This window comes from Parasteatoda tepidariorum, chromosome 5 (assembly GCF_982258835.1).
Source record: "Parasteatoda tepidariorum strain Cologne lab strain chromosome 5, Ptep-v5.0, whole genome shotgun sequence".
Lineage (NCBI taxonomy): Eukaryota > Metazoa > Arthropoda > Arachnida > Araneae > Theridiidae > Parasteatoda > Parasteatoda tepidariorum.
The window spans coordinates 77,826,464-77,847,330 of NC_141759.1; the positions used below are offsets into that span (position 1 = coordinate 77,826,464).

A 20,867-nucleotide genomic window follows, 5' to 3' on the forward strand; every position below is an offset into this window, starting at 1 on the left:
AAAGAAATAAGTTAAAAAAATTAAAAATTAAATAAAAACTAAATTTTAAAAAAATTATTAGCGTATTTTAAAAATAAAGAATAAATATTATTCTGTATTCAAAACCGTTTTTTTAAATTAAGAATCATATATACATAAAAAAATATTATAGTATTAAATCAAAAATTTTCAGTGGCTCTTTAAAAGCGGGACATTTTGTAAAATTGTAACTTTTGGCCCTTTCATTTCAAAAGGTTGCCGACCCCTGGACTAGAGTGAACCAAAAGAGAGAAGAAATTGGATATAATGAACTTTTTTCGGTCTTCGACTGATTTTTTCTTCTTCATTTTTTGGTAATTTTGAAATTTCTACATAAAATACATATACTGATTCTTAAAACCATCTATAGAGTTGAATGTAGCCATAAGTATTTTTTCTTGTTTGCTTCTTCTATCTCAGTTTCCCATCCCTAAATAAGGGCCACCCCTAAATGTTTTTGTACGCAAGACGAAAAGTAATGGAAAAAAAAATTTAACTCATTTTTGTTACTACATACTGTTTTTTAATCATTTTTGTATATCTTTTTATTGATCATTTATTTAAATAATGTATAATAAAAGGGAGCAGTTCGGAAGAAATTAGTGTAAAAATTGTTTGCAGTATGGATATAGTGAACCAAAGTTTCGGTCCCTTGAAGGTTCACTATAGCGGGGTTTGACTGTATATAATTTTTTTTCTACTGATTTGTTTGCTTATTACTTCCAAAACTGACTGTCCCGCAGTGAACTGATCGTTAAGACACTGTTCCCAGCAGATCACCGAAGTCAAGCATCACTGGCAGCGGTCAGTGTACGGGTGGGTGACCACTTGGATCAGTCTGAGTAGGGACCGAGGGTGTACGATATTGGTCCTCGTTAAACTGTTCTACCGTAAAGTGCTCGACTTCGCGTGCAAGTCGTCGGGCTACCGAAGCGGGAGTGTCATCCCCTCTGCTGAGGATCAAAATTGTGATGGCATGTCTTCGGATCATCCTCAGGGATATTTCCCAGACTGTCGCCAATAGCCCATTGTGCAGCTCTAGTGCGACGTAAATGAACAAATCAAATCAAATCAAATCCAAAACTGACTGATTAAGTTTGATACAAATTTACAAATGGTTCTGTACTTAAAATTAGTAAACAATTTTTTAAGGAAAATATCTTTACTGCAGATAAAATAGTATTTTTCTTAAATATGTAACTGTCCTTAAAATGTAAAATATTTTGAGGACGCCCCCCTGAGTTGTTCTCAAAAGTCACCTTAATTTAAAGAGGTGTGTAATAACTACTGCGTCACATGAAATGGCAGTCAGAATATCTCACGTAAGAATATTCATTTTGAACAACAGAAAAAAATATGGCAACAGCATTTTTAATTGCGATTTTTTCAAAATAAAATTTTAAAATGGCAATACCGCTATTTTCACAGTGTACACAAAACGTAATATTTGTAAACTATGCATGATAATTTGTAAGATTTTGTGAATAATTCATGAAATGAAACTGTATTAACTTTCTGAGGAAAGTAATTTTTCATAATGATCACCCTCTGATTGGTAAAAGAAGACTGCGAATGATATGAAATATTTGTTGATCACTTTGCAATATATGGAATTAAAGTGAAAATCAACCTGTCATTGACATTTTTACCGCTTGTTTGTTGCTATAAGTTGTGCTGTTAGTTCTTTTTCAATAATATTTCGTTTGATTTAGAGTACTTGTTTGTTTTTGACACTCCTAATTTCATTAGAAACATTGTATTTCAAATTTAGTTTTGGATCAGTTATATTTATGCTGTGTATATGAATTGTATTGCTGATTAAGTTTTATTTTAGGTCGAAACACTTGGAGTTATTTTGACATAAATCCTAAACTTAATTTGCCAAAGCCAGAACCATGGAAGCAGGTGGAAAAGGAGATAATACATTTAATTCTGGGTGTGTACTAATATTCTATTATGTACATGGAATTATCAAATAAGTATTTAAATTGCATTCAATTTTGCTTCCTTACGGAAAAGAAATTCAATTATCTATAATTTCCTTCTCAATTTCTGTTTATTAAAATATTTTACTCTTAATTTATTTTTCCTGTTTTCTATCATAACATAAAAAATTTCCAAAATATGTGGTACATTCAGTTGCTGTTTTTCCTAATATTTTTAATTTTTAAAAATAGTATGTTAATTTAGAATAAGTCAGTAATTAGTGATTTTGTAAATAAAAATTTTCTTTCCTATTATTATGCTTATGTTATGAAAATTTTGCTATTTTTATAAAATGATTACTTTATCAGTGTTAAGTTTTTGTTTAAAGTTATTTTAGTATCATGGTTTAAATTTAAACTTTAATTGAGTTGTAAAATTATTAAAACTAATGTTACGTTTTTACCTATGTATCAGAATTAATAGTTTTCCCATGAAATCAAAAAATTGTTTCGTTATCTAGGAAATAATAAATTTTATTTATTTGCATTAATTCTAATTTATATGCATTAATTCCATAAATCAGTAATTAGTGACTTTGCAAGTAAAAATTTTCTTTCCTTTTATTATGCTTAGGTTATGAAAATTTACCATTTTTATAAAATTATTACTTTATCTGTGTTAAGTTTTTGTTTCAAGTTATTTTAGTATCGTGGTTTAAATTTAAACTTTAGTTGACTTGTAAAACTTTTATAACTAATGTTACATTCTTACCTATGTATCAGAATGAATAGTTTTCCCATAAAATCAAATTTTTTTTTCGTTATGTAGGAAAAAATAAATTTCATTTATTTGCGTGTTCAATTTTGTAACTGTGTTTCATATGGCCAGTAACTAAATACTCATATAAATTTTAGGGATCATCTGTTTTTATTTATTAGTTCTTTTTGAAAAAAGGGATAAACAGCAGTTTGAGCTCATAAATTAAAGTTAGAGTTGCCTTAGTTAGTAAGTTTGAGGCTCCCATAGTAGTAAGTTAAAGGCCCTCTGGCAGAATCACGGCGACATTGTCGCAGAATGTTAGAGTTCTTGCAGAAAGTATTTTCTTTTAGGAAGTAAAGAGTTTTGGTTTTCTTTTTTTGCAGAAGTTTTTTTCTATAAAATTATATTTAAAAGATGCATTTTTCGCACATCGAAGGGGAAATTTAAGTTGGTGATTTTTCTATTATTATTTGAGAAGAATGAAAAATCTAGAATAATGAAGTAAAGAATTTCTTTTCTGCAGAAATGTCGAAAGATTTTTTCTCTCGTCCAGAAATCACTCTTTTCATGCGCTCATTTTGTGCCGATATTCTCGTGCCTATGAATATTTAATTTTTAAAGCAATGATTCTATAGCTTTTTTTTTTGGAGGGGGGGGGGCATTTATTTTGCTCAGTTTTTCTGAATCTCGAAACATACATTTAGTACCATCTTTTTGAAGAGTCCGATTCGCGTGATCTAGCCTTCGTTTCAGTAGTTACTGCTACGGATTTCACGATTTTTTTTTTTGATGTGATGATTTGTGAAAAAGTAAATAATTAGTGTGTTTTCCTCTGACAAAATGTGAGAATCTCGCCAAAAATATTAGAATGACGAAAATATTACACATTCATTTCAAAATTAAATACAATTTAATTTTATTCAAATATGTTCTTTTTTTTTTTTGTAAACACAATGTTTCTGCTACTTTAAATTCAATCAATAACGTGTATATTTGTTATTATTAAAAATATCTAAAGATATTGATGATAGAGAGGTTTGTCGCAGAAAGCTCAAAAAAATTCTGCCACAGGGGTTAAGGGTTCCTGGACCCAACAACAGATAAGATTGGATAATCTAATGTTTCATTGAAGAAGTTTGCAAATCCATATTTTAAAAATTCTGTACATCTGCTTCAGTGCACAATATTTAGTTTACCTTCATTGATATTAAATTTATATTAAATATTTTCAATTCAAATGCAACATTCATGAAAGGGAAAAAAAACTATATATAGGGTTTTGAAAGTACTTTTAAATAGTCTATATCTAGTAGGGGATATTTCTTCCACTCTATCTACAGTTGTTTTATGCACTCTATCTTTTTGAAAATTTTTGATATTGTTAAATTGTGTAATAATATAAACCTATACTAGACATGTTATTGGCAGTTTTTATTTTGTTCATTAAATTTTTTTTATTTCATTTATAGAAATCAAAAGGATGAAGATGGAAGCAATAAAGGTTTGACTTGATTTATATATGTAATGAGTGTTTTTAATGCAGCTGTCTCTCAATTATCTGCAGTGGATTACTCAATCTATTAGTCAGTTCTAAGATAAAATGTTATCAATGTGAAATGCTACAATTAATATAATTTTTAATTAGTTTAATATTTAGTATAGTAGAGATTTTGCCCATGTTGATTTGCCACTGTTATTTGTTGATGTTGTATTGTTAAATGTTGATCAGAAACTCCTATGACAAATAGAAAAAATATGATTCAATATAATAAAACATACACAAATTAACATTTTGCAGAATTCGCATATTTGGGGTTGCAATTTCTTACATTATAAATTGAGGCAAAGTTCACTGTGATCACTCGTTGAATTTCTTACAAATTGTATGAGTTAATTAAATAATTCATGAAATTTTTTAAAGTAATATAAGTTATTATAAAGAGAGAGAAAGAAAAGGGTAATCTATGTTTTTTCTGATTATATTTTTATTGCAAAACTTTGTTTATGCTCATTATATTTTCTGAAGGAGAAAGTAATCTTTAATTTTTTGCTCTTAAAATAAATAACTCAGTATATATTTGAGTCAAAATTACACCTTAATTTCCTTGAAAGAGAGAAAAATATTTGTATAAAATACATTTATTTATGTTCTGATAAAAAAAAAGTGGAATGTCAAAGTTTGCATTTAAAATTTTCAACAGTGAAAAATAATTCTGGAATTTGACAAATATTAAAAAATTCTAGAATTTGACAGACACTTTTGGAGCAATAATTTAGTAGTTCTATAAAGCAATTTTTTAATAGAATTATTAAAGTAAGTTCAAAGCAAAAATAATTGACTATATACAGAAATAATAGACAAAAAATAAATAAATGAATAAAATAATATTGGAAAAGAAATATATGTGCTTTTAGAACCATTGTTTTTTGGTGGTTTTTGTTTAGACATAATTAATGAGCAATGATGTTAAAATAATAGTTAATTATAAAACCATTCAAGTAGTCATTTAGAAGGGATAAGATTTTGATTTGAAATTTATTAATTTTTGATGACAAGGAGCTGTGTGTAAAAAAAATTTAAAAATAGCAAGTTTCAGACTTTTTCAGCATTTATTTTCGAATTAATCTGTTTTGAAAATTCAGATTTATAATTTTTAAACAGCTGTTACTTGAAAACCATTTGACCTAGAGCCAGAGCTAATTTTTGTGTCATTTGTTCAGTTTTTCATAGTATTTCATGAAAGATACAACATGGCCATATTATTTTTTTTTTTAAAAATTAAATTTATTGCATCCAAAATTTTTAACTTTTCTGAGTAAGATATTTTTTATTTAATTAATTTTTAGTGTAGTTTGTACTGATTTCATGATCACATTTAAGATTACATTGGCATAAATCATGTAGTTGTATAAATGTGCCACTTTTCACCGGAACTTTTCTTAAAATAGCTCACTATATGGATTTAACTACATGATTTGTCACTGTTAAACTAGAAATTGTTTTTTCTGCGATCCCATTGCAATGCTATCTTCACCTTTGGTATAATTATTGTTAAAAAAAAAGTTAAATAAAATAAATTTTTTCAGGAAACTTTAAATTTCAATTTTGTAATTAATTTTTAAGCAAGACATGGCCATGTTATAAATTTTACAAAATTCTTTTAAAGACTGCAAGCATAATTTAGACCCCTAGATTTAATTTTTATCAAGTTACAGCTGCTCAAAAAGATTATAAAACTGAACAAAAATTTCAGGTTTTCCAAAATTTTATAGTCATTTAAAATAAAAAATTTATTAATGATATTTTAAATAGCACTATATATGTGTGTGTGTTTGTTTTTATTTTGTAAAAAAAAAAACTTGGTTTTGAGAGTTAATTGATAAAAATAAATATTGATTAAAGAAGATAATTATTAGTTTAAAGATTGATGCTACTTTGATAATCCAAATATTTTTCTTATCTGAAGTAGGTTTGTCCAAATTACTTTAGATAATTGACTTGCCTTTATATTTATGAATATTAATTTTATCATGATTAAAAATTTCTCAATTACATAATAAAATCAATTCTTTACAGTAATTATAAAATGTTAATTCTGTTAATCAGAATTCTTTTAATAAAGTATAGATCAATTTATTTATGTGGATATTTTGAAGATGATGATTTGTTTTTATGTAATGTTAACTTATGTTTCAGAGGGGGATGCCAGGCATTCAAGTGACAGTGATGCAATTCAAGTGCTTCAGTGTACTGACTCATTCTTTGTTGCCGACACTGTAGAAGATGATGAGTAAGTAGAATTTCATATTATTTATTGAAATTTATCAGAAAATATTTTAAGAGCAGCATTTAAATTTATAATTTATCACTAATAATCTCCCTCTTTATGATATATTAAATTTAAGCAACTCATAAATCAGTGTTTAATTCTACATAATTGTACTTTAATATTTCTCTATTAAACCATGATAAGACTTGATATAATCAACAAAAAAAAAAAAAGTTGTTTTACCACATAGCAGTAGCAAAATCAGACGTTATTGTTTCGGTGCCCTGATTGATTTTCCATTTTATTATAATTAACACAGCAGGTACAAAATTGTTTTAAAATTGCTAATATTGAATTTAATGCATTAAAAATATAGCGGCTGATTTTGTTACAGGAATTTTTGTCTAGTACTCAGCTTACGAATAAATACTATTACTTTTTATTGTTCTGCTTTGTTGAGTCCTAAAGGAATATGATATGGTCAACAAATAAAAACAAAAACTATTTGGTGGCACAGGAGCAAAATCAGACATCAACTTTTGGTAATTTTTATTATAATTGCACAGCAGATACAAAATTGTAAAATTCTTTTACAATTGCAAAGAATAAATTTAATGTGAAAAAATATAGTGGCAATTTTGTTAAAGAATCTTTGTCTAGTACCTAGATAACGAAGAAGCACCATTACTTTTTTATAGTAATTTTTTGGTCATTTTATTTCCTTAATTTTTTTGACAACTGTTATTAAGACTTTAAAAAATTATTGCATTGTAGAAAACTGAGATTTTTGGGGTTCAACTATGTGGAATTAATTCATTCTTACGTACTCTGGATCGTTGAACTTTAACTGTATTGCATATGATTTCATCAATCAGTAGAATTTCAATTCAATTCATTGCTATAACAGAAAAATAACACTACAGTTTGACATTTTTGATTATTTCTTTTGTATTTCGATGTTGTTTCACAAAAATGGAAATTATGAAGAAGGTAAAAAATTATGTACCCTAATTAATCTAATTAAAGTTTAGTATTAAATTAATCTTCTTTTTCCTCTTATTTTTGTATTCACCTTGATTTTGCCAATTCTGTAAATTTTAATAATATAAATAATTCTATAAGAAACTAGCGTATAAACTATATCATAAATGTGTTATAATTATCTGAACACATCATATCCTCTATTTTGGGAGTATTAATTGTTTGTATTGATATTGTGTTTTAGTTCAATGATGATACCACCAACTCCTGACATGATTATTCCCAGTACGCAGGAGTTTACATTTGAGGAAGAAAAAAATACTACAGTTCTCTCTGTTGATGAGGTAAAATATAATTGCAGGTCACTGCATAGAGTTTCATTAAAAATATACGGTTTAAAATTGTTTATTTATTTTTAATTGTTCATATATTCTTATAAACTTTACTCTGGTTAATTCCACAGTATCGTTGTTACGAAAAGGACATTTCAATGCCAAATTTCTCGATGTTTATATTTTTCACTAGTAATTTACAACTAAAGAAAACTGCATTCCGTATAATTTAAAATGCATTTTTTTTTAAGGATTACTTATTCTGTTTTGTTACGTAGAGGGCATAAAAAAATTTCTAATCAAAAGCTTTGGAATGACCAATTTGTCTATAATTGGAATGGCCTATTATGACCTTTTTAGCTTTTAAAATTATAAGCAGTTGATATTTATAAACCTGCAAATAATAAGCTTTTTTTTTTCTTTCAAAAAAATCTATTTTGAATTCTGCAAGTCGCGGATAATCCACAAAACGCTTAAAAAAGACACATATCATCCATTTTATCAATATAAATGATAAATTTTAATATTTTTTATTATCTGCTATCAGTAGTTTTCTTCTTTTACATTTTTTTATTATTGCTGTATGAAAAAGCCTATCAACTTTTTTCTGTTTCTTGGTGTTGGAAAGACAGAAGGCTAAAATATGACAGTTACAAGCAGATTTTTAACTCAGGAATTTATACACTATTTAAAAAAGAAGGCATAAAACTATATTTGAAACACTTGAATTAGTTCTTATAAAGAGTTACTGTGCATGCAGGCTTTTTAAAAACTCTTATCAGTAACAAATCTAAGATTATTCAACCCCCTGATTCATTCTTTTTCCTTCAGAGGTATAAGTGTATCAGGGGCTGTGTGGGGGCCATACTCATTTGTTAGTTATCAATCTTATAACTGATAAGAGTTCCAAGAATGTTTACATGTTGATTAAATAAATGACTGAGGATTATTCATTCGGATTCATATGAAAGCAAGGCGGAAAAAATTCTCTTGCTATCTATATCATTGCTTTGAACAGTAACAATATAATCCTGAAGAAAATACTGCTTTGATGGGTGCTGAATCTATTCATTGAAATTTGTACTTCCTCCTGCATTCATATTTTGAATTGGTTATAAATCTGCTTATTTTGAAATATTATCTACCTTATGTGCTACTTTGTTGGAATGTTAGATTATTGTGAAAAAAAAGTTTTTATTAATTTTACCTACCAATTCCTGTAGTTGCTCTTTCCCTAATGAAAGTTTACTTATTTCAGACTTGTACTGAAGATCTAAGTAAGCCTGCGCAGGAAATTATAAACTTAGAAGAGGAGGAAGAAGATCCAGCAAATGACATGACTCAAGACCTTCCTGAGCTTGATGTAACTCAACAGCTGCTATCCAAAAATACATCTGTCAAAAAAGTTGTTGATGATCAAGAAGATGATGATTGGCAGTTAAGATTCACTGAAACTCAAGAAACACAAGAGCTACTGAGCATTTCTAGAATGAGGGAAGCTAAAGGTATCAACAGAAAATCAGTATATTTTTGTCAGTGTGATTCCTGTTCAAACGGGAGATTTTTCTTGAATATTTAAAGTGGTGGTGAATTTTATGCCTTACCATTTATTTCTAATTTAATAAATTTGAGTTACAATGATCTTGATGACTGCCATATCTAAATAGTTTACATAGCCTAATAATCTTGCAATAACTAATTTTCATCATAAATTTTCATTTTCCAATAAAGCTTATAAAATTATCTACTCAAAACATCAATTAGTTAACATTTACAAAAATAGTAATCAACCTGTGATACTCATTAAGACTTATCTTCAGTGGTAAGGTCCTAGGAAATACAAGAGAATATTTGTTATGGCAACTTTAGACTGAGCTGTAAATTTAGTAAAAAAGTGGATTCAACTATTTTTATGCTTAAAAGATATTTTTTCAGTGTTGATAAATTTATTTTACAACAGTGTTTCCCAAGCTTATAACTTTTGTGTACCCTTTCTAAATTTTTCCTAACTCTGTGTAAATATAAAATGAATGTATTGTGTACCGCTAATTAAAAAATGAATGTATTTTATTCTATAAAAAAATTGCACAAAAGTTAAAAATCATAACTGGCTGTTGACCCCACTAATTATTAACTGTTATGTCCGGAAAAAATACCCAATTGAAAAATATGTAATCGTAAATTTTCATGACCAGCTTTGTTTTCAAATAAAAATTTTTGAAATTATTGTTTGCTGTAAGATATTTCGCATAGGAACTCGTACCCCCACTAAACTGTTCTCGTACCCCTGGGGGTATGTGTACCACACTTTGGGAAACACTGTTTTACAAGATCCATTTCAAAGCTTTGCATCTAAAGTTCTCAAAAAAACTAAAGAAAAAATTGTATAAAAAGATTTATAAATGTTTTAAATCAATTCCTTGGATAGTCTTCATTATTTATTATGCAAATCTGTGTAATCTTTACTGTTTGGCACAAGATATACCTGAAATTTTGCGCATCTAGTTTTAAGTTTCTATCAGTGAATGGTTCTCATAAAGCTATTCTGTCTATCAATCTGAGATTTTTATCTAACTTTGTATATATCTATATCATGTCTATCTCTTATTTCAGAAAAAGAATTATCGGATTCCTCTGCAAAAGATTCTACTGAAAATAAAGATACTGAAGCCAGTCCACAAAAGTAAGACATCGATTATCTTTTTATCTATAGTATACACTATTCTATCTATTTTCTAAAATTTAATTTCTAATCTATATTTTAAATATGTTTTCTATTTTTTAGAGTTTTTTTTCTTCTTTTTTGTTTATAGTTTTCTTTTTAGGTTATATTTGGCTTATAGTAAGTCTCACTCCGGGCATCAATTACTAATATTATTAAGATTTCAAATTTGCATATTTTTATTTTAAATTATGTACTCTTATTTATAAGCTGAATTTTAATATGTTACTTCTAAAGCTCTATAACAAAATACTAGCTGAAATTGTTTTGTCAAAAGCTTATTTTTACAACTTTTTATTCTGTTTAAACTGTCTCTTATTGATGGAATAGTTCTGAATTAAAGCAATGAAATTAATTGGCTCCATATATTTTGTGATTGTTTTAGAGAGCCAATGAAAGAGCCTTTAGAGGATCATGTGTGTCATTCTATCTTTTGGGAAACACCGATGATAGATCAGTTTCACATATTTATTTTAAATGATAAATGTATCTATTATTATTGTTCTTTCTATTATGAGACATCCCTTGACTGATCTCTGTTCTTTTGATACAAATATTCATAACAGATATGGTTTTATATTATTGCAGCTATAATATGTTATTTAAAAATAATTATTATGATTTATCTTTGTTTTGCATATGACAAACAGTACTTTTAAAACTTTCCTATTTGTTAAAGTATCAGAGGGTTTATTATCCATCTATACCATATCAACATTATTATATTTCTCTCAATTTATGTCTGCATTTTTTATTACTTTTTTTAGACAAATTTCTCCTGACAAAATACATAGCAAACCTGAATCCATAAGTCCTTTAAAACTGCAAGGTAATTTGTCTGGTGTAGATCCTGAAAGCGAAGATGAAATTGAACCTAGTCAATCTTGTTTAATCGATTACCAAACGTCATCTACATATTCTGCTTTTAGAGATGAAGTTTTACAAAGTTCTTTGAGTACTCAACGTTCTACTACAGCACCAGAATCTCAAGCCAGTGGAAAAATCGATAAGCCTAGTTTAGATAAAAGTTCTGATATCATCTTAATCTCTGATTTACCTAAATCCCCAGCAAAACTTAATCTCCCAAGCCCAAAATCTAAAATTGATCAAATTAAGAACAAACCATTACAAATTATTGACATTGATAGTGAGAATGAAATTAAGGAACTTAAACCTAAAACTGATAGTGATATTATGGAAATAACTGCCTCTGGTAAAATAGTGGATGAACCTTTACTAACAAAAGTAGATACTTGGGTTGTAGGTATGAAGGAGGAAACTGCTAAAGAAGTTGTTTCTTTAGGTAGTAAAAGTTCTAAATCTGCTTTAATGTCAAGTTCTAAAGCAGAAAAGAGTGAACTCATTTCTCAAATAAGTGATGCTAAAGATACTGTTGATTTAGATAGTTCAAATGATATTAGCATCTCAGAGCTGGGTGATCCTAAACCTAAACATTCTACCACACCAGACCTTAAAAACACTTCAAAAGACACCACGATTTCAGATCTTGGTGATCCTAAAGATATCACTATGTCTGATTTGGGTGATCCTAAAATCTTTGTAACACCAGACCATAAAAACATTTCAAAAGACACCACCATTTCAGATCTTGGTGATCCTAAAGATATCACCATGTCTGATTTGGGTGATCCTAAAGATTCTACCTTACCAGACGATAAGGACAGAACTTTGCACAATTTGGAAGGCTCTAAAGACAGAACACTATCTGATTCTGGTGGTCATAAACTTGATACTGACCATTCTAAAGATGAATCTGTTTCAAATCCTGTTGAACAGGGAAAGATAACAACAGTGCAGAAAGATGTTTTACATCTTAGTGCTGGGACTACACCTGATACAAAAAAATCGGATCAAGAAAAAATTACGCCTATTATTTCTAGTGATAATCAGTTTAAAAGTGTAATCAGTGAGTTGAGTTTTGAATGTGCATCTGCAGTTGAAGTACCAATAAGTACTAGTACTCCATGTGAAGGTAAGGATTCTGTGGTGACCACCAAGCCTCAAGAATTAAAAGTGGTTCTGACAGGAATTAAGCCTGTTACTCCCAATAAAGTAAGTTTTTGTTATGTTTTAGATTTTGTCTTCTCTTTATTTCAGGGAGTGCAATAATTAGATGGAGTCAAATAAAATCTAATTTGGTTGCTGAATATGTTTAAGGGAAAGACGCAGTAGAATTTAATTGTGCTTAATAAAAAAAATTTTGTTAAAAAGAAAAACACATTTAATCTTGTGGTTACTCTTCCAAATTGTTTCAAATAAGCTTATCTAAAAAGGATTTTTGCACTCTCATTGAGTTTGCCCTACCTTCAGGTAAAATATGAGCCCCATAACCCTAAGCTCTTAAAGTCACTGTTCCTCCTCTTATTTTGTATTACTCCCTTTTTTACTTTTACTTTAGAATTGGTTTATTACCTAGTCTGATTTTATTACATTATCAGTAGGACTGCAAGTTTGTTGCTGGAAAAAGGTCCCGAAATTCGCGGGATTTCTGATAATTACGCAGATTATAAATACAGAAAAATTTACTATATGAATGATGTAAAGGCCAAATTGTGCAAATAATACACAACAAAAGTATTTCTTTTAAATTTAGGCATTATTAATATTTTTATTTGAATGAACAGAATTTTGGCATTAAGTATTGTACATTGTCAGATTATTCTAATTTTTGATACGTCATTCGTCACTTAATAAATTTATATACTTTGAAAACTATCTTTCTGCATCCACGCTGTTTGTACACACAGACAAAAATTGAATTGTCACTTTGCCCAATTCTTGGATAGCGTTATGCTTTGTCTTCTAAAAGAAATAACAAGAAGCTGCCCTGGAAAATTTGTCTGGATGTATACAAAGGCAGTAGAAATTTCATTGCCTTGTGCAATAGCATGCATAGCAATTTTTCTGTCAAAGATTTGATTTATAAGATTTTTTTTTTTGTGATTCCTATTTCTTTTTCAGTCTTACTGACTTCAGGAAGGTAATCCTAATCAGTCAATCAACCTCCCTAAGTGTAGACTGTACTTGACAAGATTGGGATTATCTCTGAGCTATTTTCTTGTCATTTTTCTATATTAATTCTCATTCTTTTGCTATTGATTCACTCCCCTATATGTCTATTTAATTTTGCATGTTTAATTTGAGGCTTCAGGAAAGTAAAAAATTCTCTTAAATGAAAATAATAAATTAAAAAATGAAAACAAACATTCTAACTTTAAGCAATTTTTTTAGAATCGAAACACATTGAAAAATTTAATTAGAAAAAAAAAAAAAAGAACAATTTCGCGGAAATTCGCATCGCGACAGATCTGTGGCCCTATTACCAACTCATCGAAATTTATTCCGCTCGGAAACGATTCCGATCGGAAACTAGCTTTCATCGGATTGCCAATTTCGTAAAACCCACTTTGCCGTAACATGAGCATATCGGAATCCGGAATCGAAATCGCCATTCCACACGATTCCGATGAAATTGAAGTATGTAGGCGGGGCTAACTTTGACCAATTAGAAAATTATTATAATTCTAATTTATTAATCTGGCAACGATATGTTTGTATTCTCTACTTCTATGCGAGTTAAAATCGCATTAACTTAGAACTGAAAGCTTAAAAATTCATACATTTTCAACAATTTTGTGTTCTAAAAGCCAAGTTAGTGTTTATTTGAAGTATAGAGAGTAGTGTAGAGTGAAATTACAACGTAGTATTTTCAAATGGCTTCACGTACAAAAATTAATATTCGCCTCCAAACAATGATTGTGGAATGCCTAGAAAACAATCCAGATTAAAATAAAGGAAGCCTTACCGGCATATCTGGCGTAATTACCACTATAAATATTAAATACCAAATCACTACTATATAAAACATGTTAACTTGCATCCATCTTAAAGTACCATAAGATAGTTCAAGGATAACGCAGTCGATAGTAAAATCTTCACACATGCATATTTCAAATAATATAGGAAATTCTAATAGCTAACTTTGGTAATTCCTTTTTTTAGCTAAGATTCTATTGTTTTTTGTACATATTTTTTTTATGTAGCTTTTGTTATTAATTTCCACAATCCGATATTATTCATCTCCACTACTGAATTTCGCCTATGAATAACACCATTTAAAAAAAAACTAATTTCCAATCTAAATTAATTTCTAAATTTTGTTGTCGGGATATTGGAATACCCAAAATCTTTTAAACCGATAGATCTTTCTCTTAATAGTGTTTCGATCACTCTCTTCAGCAATAGCTGGCTGTATGACGGAAAACAGCGCCATTTTGTTCACTGAAATATACAAATACTTATCGGAATCTAGATTTCGCTTACCCTTAAACCTGCCGGAATGGGATTCGTAATAATTTCGCATCGGAATTTAGTTCCGAGCGGAATCAAGAGCTCGTAATACGACTTAACTGACATTCACGGATTTATGACGTCAAGAGAGTTTCATTTCGATCGGAATCAGATTCCGTGAAGCTGGTAATAGGGCCCCAGCAGCCCGAATTATGAGTGCATAATAACTTTTATGTTTGATGCAAAATCTTTTCTGTCTCTTGTTCCTTCTGTCTTTCATTCAATCAACCATCAATCTCATCAACTATTTTCAAGTACCATTTTTCAAAAAAATCTCATTAAATTGCAATTTTTCTTAAAGTGAAATTTTTTGGAAAAGTGTGATATCTTTAAGTTTGAGTGAAGTACTGTAGGGTAAAGCAAAATAAAAGTTTTCTATATGTGAAAAGCACTACATCCTAAATGTTGTATATAGATTAGTATATTGCTCTAGAGAATTCAGAATTTTTTAATGCACCATCTTTACCCCCCTCTAAAACCTTGAAATTATTAATTTTTTCAAAAAAACAATGAATTTTTGTAAAGTTTTTAAAATTTGTCAGATAAAAACAAACTACCGCTCAAAAGTTGTGCATTTAATAAAATATTGGTTGTGAATTTTTTCAAAATTTTCCTGCAATATTGAAGAATTTAAAAATATATTTATTTGGATTTAAATTTGCAAAAAAATCTTAACGATTTTTTTTTATTACAGCGTTAAGGCCTTTAGCATCCTAAGAATATCTGACCCTGTGTAAATGTCTTACCTTCACAATGGCTCTGATTATGAGCCTAAATTGTTTCAATCAATTCTAATGTAATAGTAATTTATCGAATATAAATAATTTCTGAATAATGATATTTAATCTCTCCTCATTTTAGGGATCTGAGACAAGTAATTGTGCATCTGACGAAAATGGGAGAGTTGATTATGATACACCCAAAGGTTTCTGTTTTTACTTTGTTTTTTAAGAGTCATATACTTTTTTTTAAAAACAAAAGATTGTACTTTATTATGAGGAAATTTTTTAAAGTTATACATTTTATTAGGTTTGCAAAGTATTAAGATGGTGGAACCTCCTCCTCAGACTTTGAAATCAATTTTACATCAAACATCAAGATTATCTCGCAATAAGCAAAAAGTTCAAGTAAGTATGCTTTTTATATATTTTAGGTTCCTGCATAATTTATCTTATTGAACACAATTTTTTCTAAAAAAAAGTTATGTTATCCTCTTTAGTTTCTTTACATATGTCTTGTAAATTTTCTATGGTTGTTAGCTTTCAATGTTTTGCTGAACACTTCGATAAATTCTAATAATGTTGAGTTTTGTGAAAGAATTTTTTTCCCCTTCCGGAAGTACTTAAAAATGTTTTTTACTGTTTAAAAAAATTAAATAAAATCAGATGAGATAAAACTTTAAGTAAGCACCTTATGGTTATAGTTTTTAGTGTTATTCTTTAGTGCAACTTTGTATAATCTTGTTGGCATCCGTTTTATTCATTATCTTTTTTTCATTAAAAAAAATAAATAAAAGTTTGTTGAGTCTAGTACAGCCAATCCTAGTTTGTAATAAAATTTTAGTATTTTTCTACAGTAATAAAATTAATTAGTTGTTAAAGAGGAAAATCATAATCTGGCACTCAAACGTTTATCTCTTCCAAAAATTTGTGCTTCTACATGCTAGAGCAAAATTACTTTTTACAATGATATCAGGAATTCTTGCTACTAATGACGTGAAATATTTTTCAAAAATTTAAGATTAACTAAACCAAATATATAGATTTTTTTCCCAAATTAATAGTATTTTGTTTTGTCAGCTCTAAGTATTGTTTATTATTTTTCAATCCTTTAGTTAGTTTTCTAAATTTAATGAATATTAAGGCAGAAATAGCTTTGAATCATCTTGATTAGTCAGTCTGTTTGCTAACCAGAAAACAATGCTTAGATGCATTTTATCTTTAAAAATAACTAGCCTTGTGCTGAAATTCAAAATTTTTTGTAAAATTCTTAGTTAAATTTTTTTCTATTATAATTTATTGTATTTACTGTTGTTGCTGTATGTTGTTTTTAACATAGCTGCCAACTCTACTGGATTTTCCTATTTCTGATTTTGCCAGTTTTTCCTGACCTGTTTTACTACTGTTATCTTAATAAAAATGTTATGTCCTAATCTACTATTATGTTAATATAAATTCTCCCAATTTTTGTACATTTTAGAAAATTCTTTAAAATTGAGTAATTTTTTTAAAAAAAAACCATATTGAAATAGAAGTTTTGCACAGATTTTTACTTGTTTGAATATGTATATGTAAATATGTATTACTAATGAAGCAAGTCTTATTTATAGAAACTAGTTTCAAACTTCTTTTTTTTTTTTTTTTTTTTTTGGTTTTAAAATTTTCAATTTATTTTTATTCAGAACTCACTTTTTAAATTAATTAAAAAATATTTTAACTATCTTTGATGAATCAAATGCCTATTAGTATTATGCATTATTCAAATCATTATGCATAATACTAATTGCATAATTAGTATTATGCATAATGATTTGGTGTATTAATGAATGATTGGTGTATTTGGTGAATAGGTGTATTAATATGCATAATACACCTATTATTATGCATTATTCAAAATCATGAGTTAACATAATGCATAACATTTAAAATATATTTCATAGCGCTGAAACTTTTTCCAAATAGAATGTCAATCATGACTGGAAAAAATTTACATTTTTACAATTTTGATGACTGTAAAAATCCATAAAATTCACTCTGTGTAAAATATTTAGTTCATTATGCAGCAATTATCATGAAATTTATATTATTTTGTAAAATCTACTGGCTTTTTTCCTATCCATGTTGGCAGCTAGGTATTAATCTTATTATAATTTATTTATGTTTTAAATCAACTGTGCTTATAAATATTTCTCTCTTCCATGTTATCTCTAGTTTGAAAATGGTCAAGAATTAAATAAAGGTGTGAAATTCATAGGATCCTTCGATAACAAACTATCTTTAAAAAAGATTTTCAATTCTGTTGGGTTGAATTTAGACAAAAAGGTATTAATTAAATCATTTTTCAAATATTAAATCCTTATTGTAAAAAATAATATAAAAGGTTTCTTTATTAATATGTTTTTATCACATATTATAATTTTTTTTTTAATGTTTTCACATATTTTTATGAAGGATAGTCTTAATAAAACTTTTATGCTGAAAACGTTTGTGCTCCCTTGATTCAAATAAAATCTCTTTCCCTTCTTCATAAGTGTATTCAATTGTGCATTTATAGTGGAAAAAATTCATTAAATATTTGATATTATTGTAATATATTTTATTAAGAAGCTTTATAAATGCATATTCATCTTCTTAATAATGCCCTTATGCATTATTATTAAAGTGTACAGTGGGCTAAAAAAAAAAAAAAAAAAAAGGAAAGATATCACCTTGGATAACTTTTGTTCTAATTAATTAATGTTAACTGTTTATTAAATTATGGAATCAGACATAAAGTGGTACTTTCTCTGAATAAACTTTCCTTTTTTGTTGCAAATTTTAATTTTTTACAATCACAATATGGGATGTTTAATAAATATAGCTCCAATAGTTTAGTTAGGAGAGCTATCAAAAGTTGGGGCCCTTTAATGTTAATTTCACTTATTGCCTTACTTTTTTATTGTATTACTTTGTATTATATTACTTTTTTTTTACAAAATTTAATTTTTTCATTTATAATATGGAATGCATAATAAATATAGTTCCTCAAAATAAAGCTAGTTATAATAGTTAATAATAGTTCCTCAATAATAATAAATCCTCCAAATAATAATAGTTCCTCAAAAAATACCAATAGTTTAGTTAGGAGAGATATCAGAAGATGGGGCCCTTTAATGTTAATTTCACTTATTGCATGTTTTGCCATAATCAGAAAGTTTTTATGGGAAACAAAGCATTTTGGCACATAAATATTTTTAATAGGTTACTATTTTTTATTACTTTATGTAATAAGGGTTGAAAAATTTTTAAACGACAAAATTTGAATGAAACTAGTGGAATTGTTCTTCGGAAAAGAAAGTTAAAAATACACCTTGTTTAAAAAAATTATTAGTGAGAAACTATTCGCCAGATTTTGTTTAATAGTTTTTCTTTTGCCTTACAATTTTAAAGTTTTTTATCCTTTCCTTATTAATTAATATAATACAGAGCAACTGAAAATTACTCTTCTTATTAACGAATTGTATAATTGAGTACAAATATTTTTCAATTTGCTTTAAATCTTCTTGAGGTATAGCTAAATGTGCAAAAAGTGAAATTAACATTAAAGAGACTGCATTAACATTAACTTTTGACTGCCCTCCTGTCAGAAGTATTGGGATCATATTTTCCAGATTGATCTGGTTAGCTTTATGATCCAATTAGAGACATTTGTTTACTGATGTTCAAATATTTTGAAATTGTAGAAAGATTTGGAGTTATGCACTTAAAAAATGACTGTTGAAAAGTGCTTTTATCATATAAAAATTTAAAATATATAATTTGTTAGAGTTTAAAATTATTAATAAGGAAAATAAAAAGTTATCATCTGTGGCCAAAATCATTTAAAATTATTATTCTAAATCAAAATAACAATTCAAGTTCCTTTTAAAAAGCATTTTTAAAAATTAAAAATATTTAATGAGTTAAAGTAATATTTCAGATGATTACAAAGACAAATATCTATGATAAGATCGAAAATCTGCTTGCAGATGCTAATTCGAAACTCACCGTTAAAAATCTCCCCCAACTTATAAGTGAGAAAAGTGCTTAAAATTTTTTCATTGGCTAAGAAAGAATAAAGCATGTATGATTAGCCAAGAAAGATAAGTTTCTTGGGTGGGCATTTCTGTAACTTTAATAGTGACTTGATGTTGCAGTTGCGTTATAGAACTCGTCTACAATCCTATAGCTATAAAAAAAACTAAGAGAGATATAAATTAAAGGAGATCATTTCAGTCATGTAGGGTGTTAGAGTGATATCTTTTACATTTTAAGTTCTGTACATTCTGGTAAAATTGTGTATATATGTTTTTAAAAAAAACAGCATTTTCTTCATATACAATTAATAGAGTATTTGTATTAAGAAAAATTATAGGTACTGCATAAATTTTATGCAAGTTCATAAATATTAAACTGTATTATATTGATAAAGTAAGATGTATGTTAAAAAATTCATGTTCTATTTTTTAAATTAACGAATTTTCTTAATACTTTAAAGTTATTATAAATGCCTTTATGTATATTTACTATAATGATGGATAATGTCATTTAATAAACTTTTTGCTCTGAAAAAAGTAATGTAAAATTTTTAAGTTTTCTTTAATAAAGTGTTTAACCCCTTAACTGTCACATAATTTTAAGTAAAATTATCATGAAGGTGCCTATTTTTTTTCCAAGAAAATTTAATAAAACTAATTGTATAACATATGTTTTAATTTTTAGATTTTTGATTAATTTTCTGTTTACATTCTTAATGAGTGCTGTTAAAAATAAACTATCTGTAAATGTAATATGGATAGTCAAGTACTACCATTTGGTGTATAGATAGAGAATTAATCATGATTCCGGGCATAAGAAATGGATTGTTTTAATCTTTTTGGTGCGTTTATTTTGAACACTCCAGTCCAGAAATATCATGGGCACCAGTAATAGAGGGCGAAACTTCTTCTTGTCATTTCACTGAGCTAAGCAGAAGGAGTTAATTATTTCATTCTTTTGTAATTGAATAATGAGTATATAATAATAATTAATTTGTTATTTATTTCTTTGCTGTATTTTAAAAACTTATTTATTGTTATGATGCATTTTTTTATGTTATATTTAATGCAAAAATATTTCCTTAGCAATCTGATCAAATTGTGAGTCTTAAATCTAAAGAAGAGGTTAAAATTTCAAAAATATTTTCATTTACTGTAAGAGAAAAGAATGTTTATTTAGAAGAATCTCTTCAGGTATGTTTTTAAAAACCTTA

The 20,867-nt window shown here is 27.5% G+C and overlaps 1 protein-coding gene across 4 annotated transcripts in view; it reads left to right on the forward strand.

Moving 5' to 3' along the window:
- The first annotated feature begins 1,395 nt into the window (after positions 1-1,395).
- The window catches only part of LOC107440869 (uncharacterized), a 41,909-nt gene continuing 22,437 nt past the window's right edge, over positions 1,396-20,867 (forward strand). For 2 of the 4 annotated variants that reach the window (XM_043048356.3, XM_043048357.3), the window contains exons 1-12: positions 1,396-1,694; positions 1,853-1,954; positions 4,173-4,204; positions 6,401-6,494; positions 7,699-7,798; positions 9,045-9,291; positions 10,400-10,469; positions 11,276-12,581; positions 15,741-15,804; positions 15,909-16,006; positions 17,810-17,920; positions 20,740-20,847. In XM_043048356.3, the coding sequence (XP_042904290.2) occupies positions 1,914-1,954; positions 4,173-4,204; positions 6,401-6,494; positions 7,699-7,798; positions 9,045-9,291; positions 10,400-10,469; positions 11,276-12,581; positions 15,741-15,804; positions 15,909-16,006; positions 17,810-17,920; positions 20,740-20,847 (2,271 nt within the window). In that variant the 5' untranslated portion in view covers positions 1,396-1,694; positions 1,853-1,913. Of the gene's footprint in view, positions 1,695-1,852; positions 1,955-4,172; positions 4,205-6,400; positions 6,495-7,698; positions 7,799-8,719; positions 8,898-9,044; positions 9,292-10,399; positions 10,470-11,275; positions 12,582-15,740; positions 15,805-15,908; positions 16,007-17,809; positions 17,921-20,739; positions 20,848-20,867 lie in introns of those variants that run through there. The other 2 variants (XM_043048358.3, XM_043048359.3) reach the window with 2 other exon arrangements.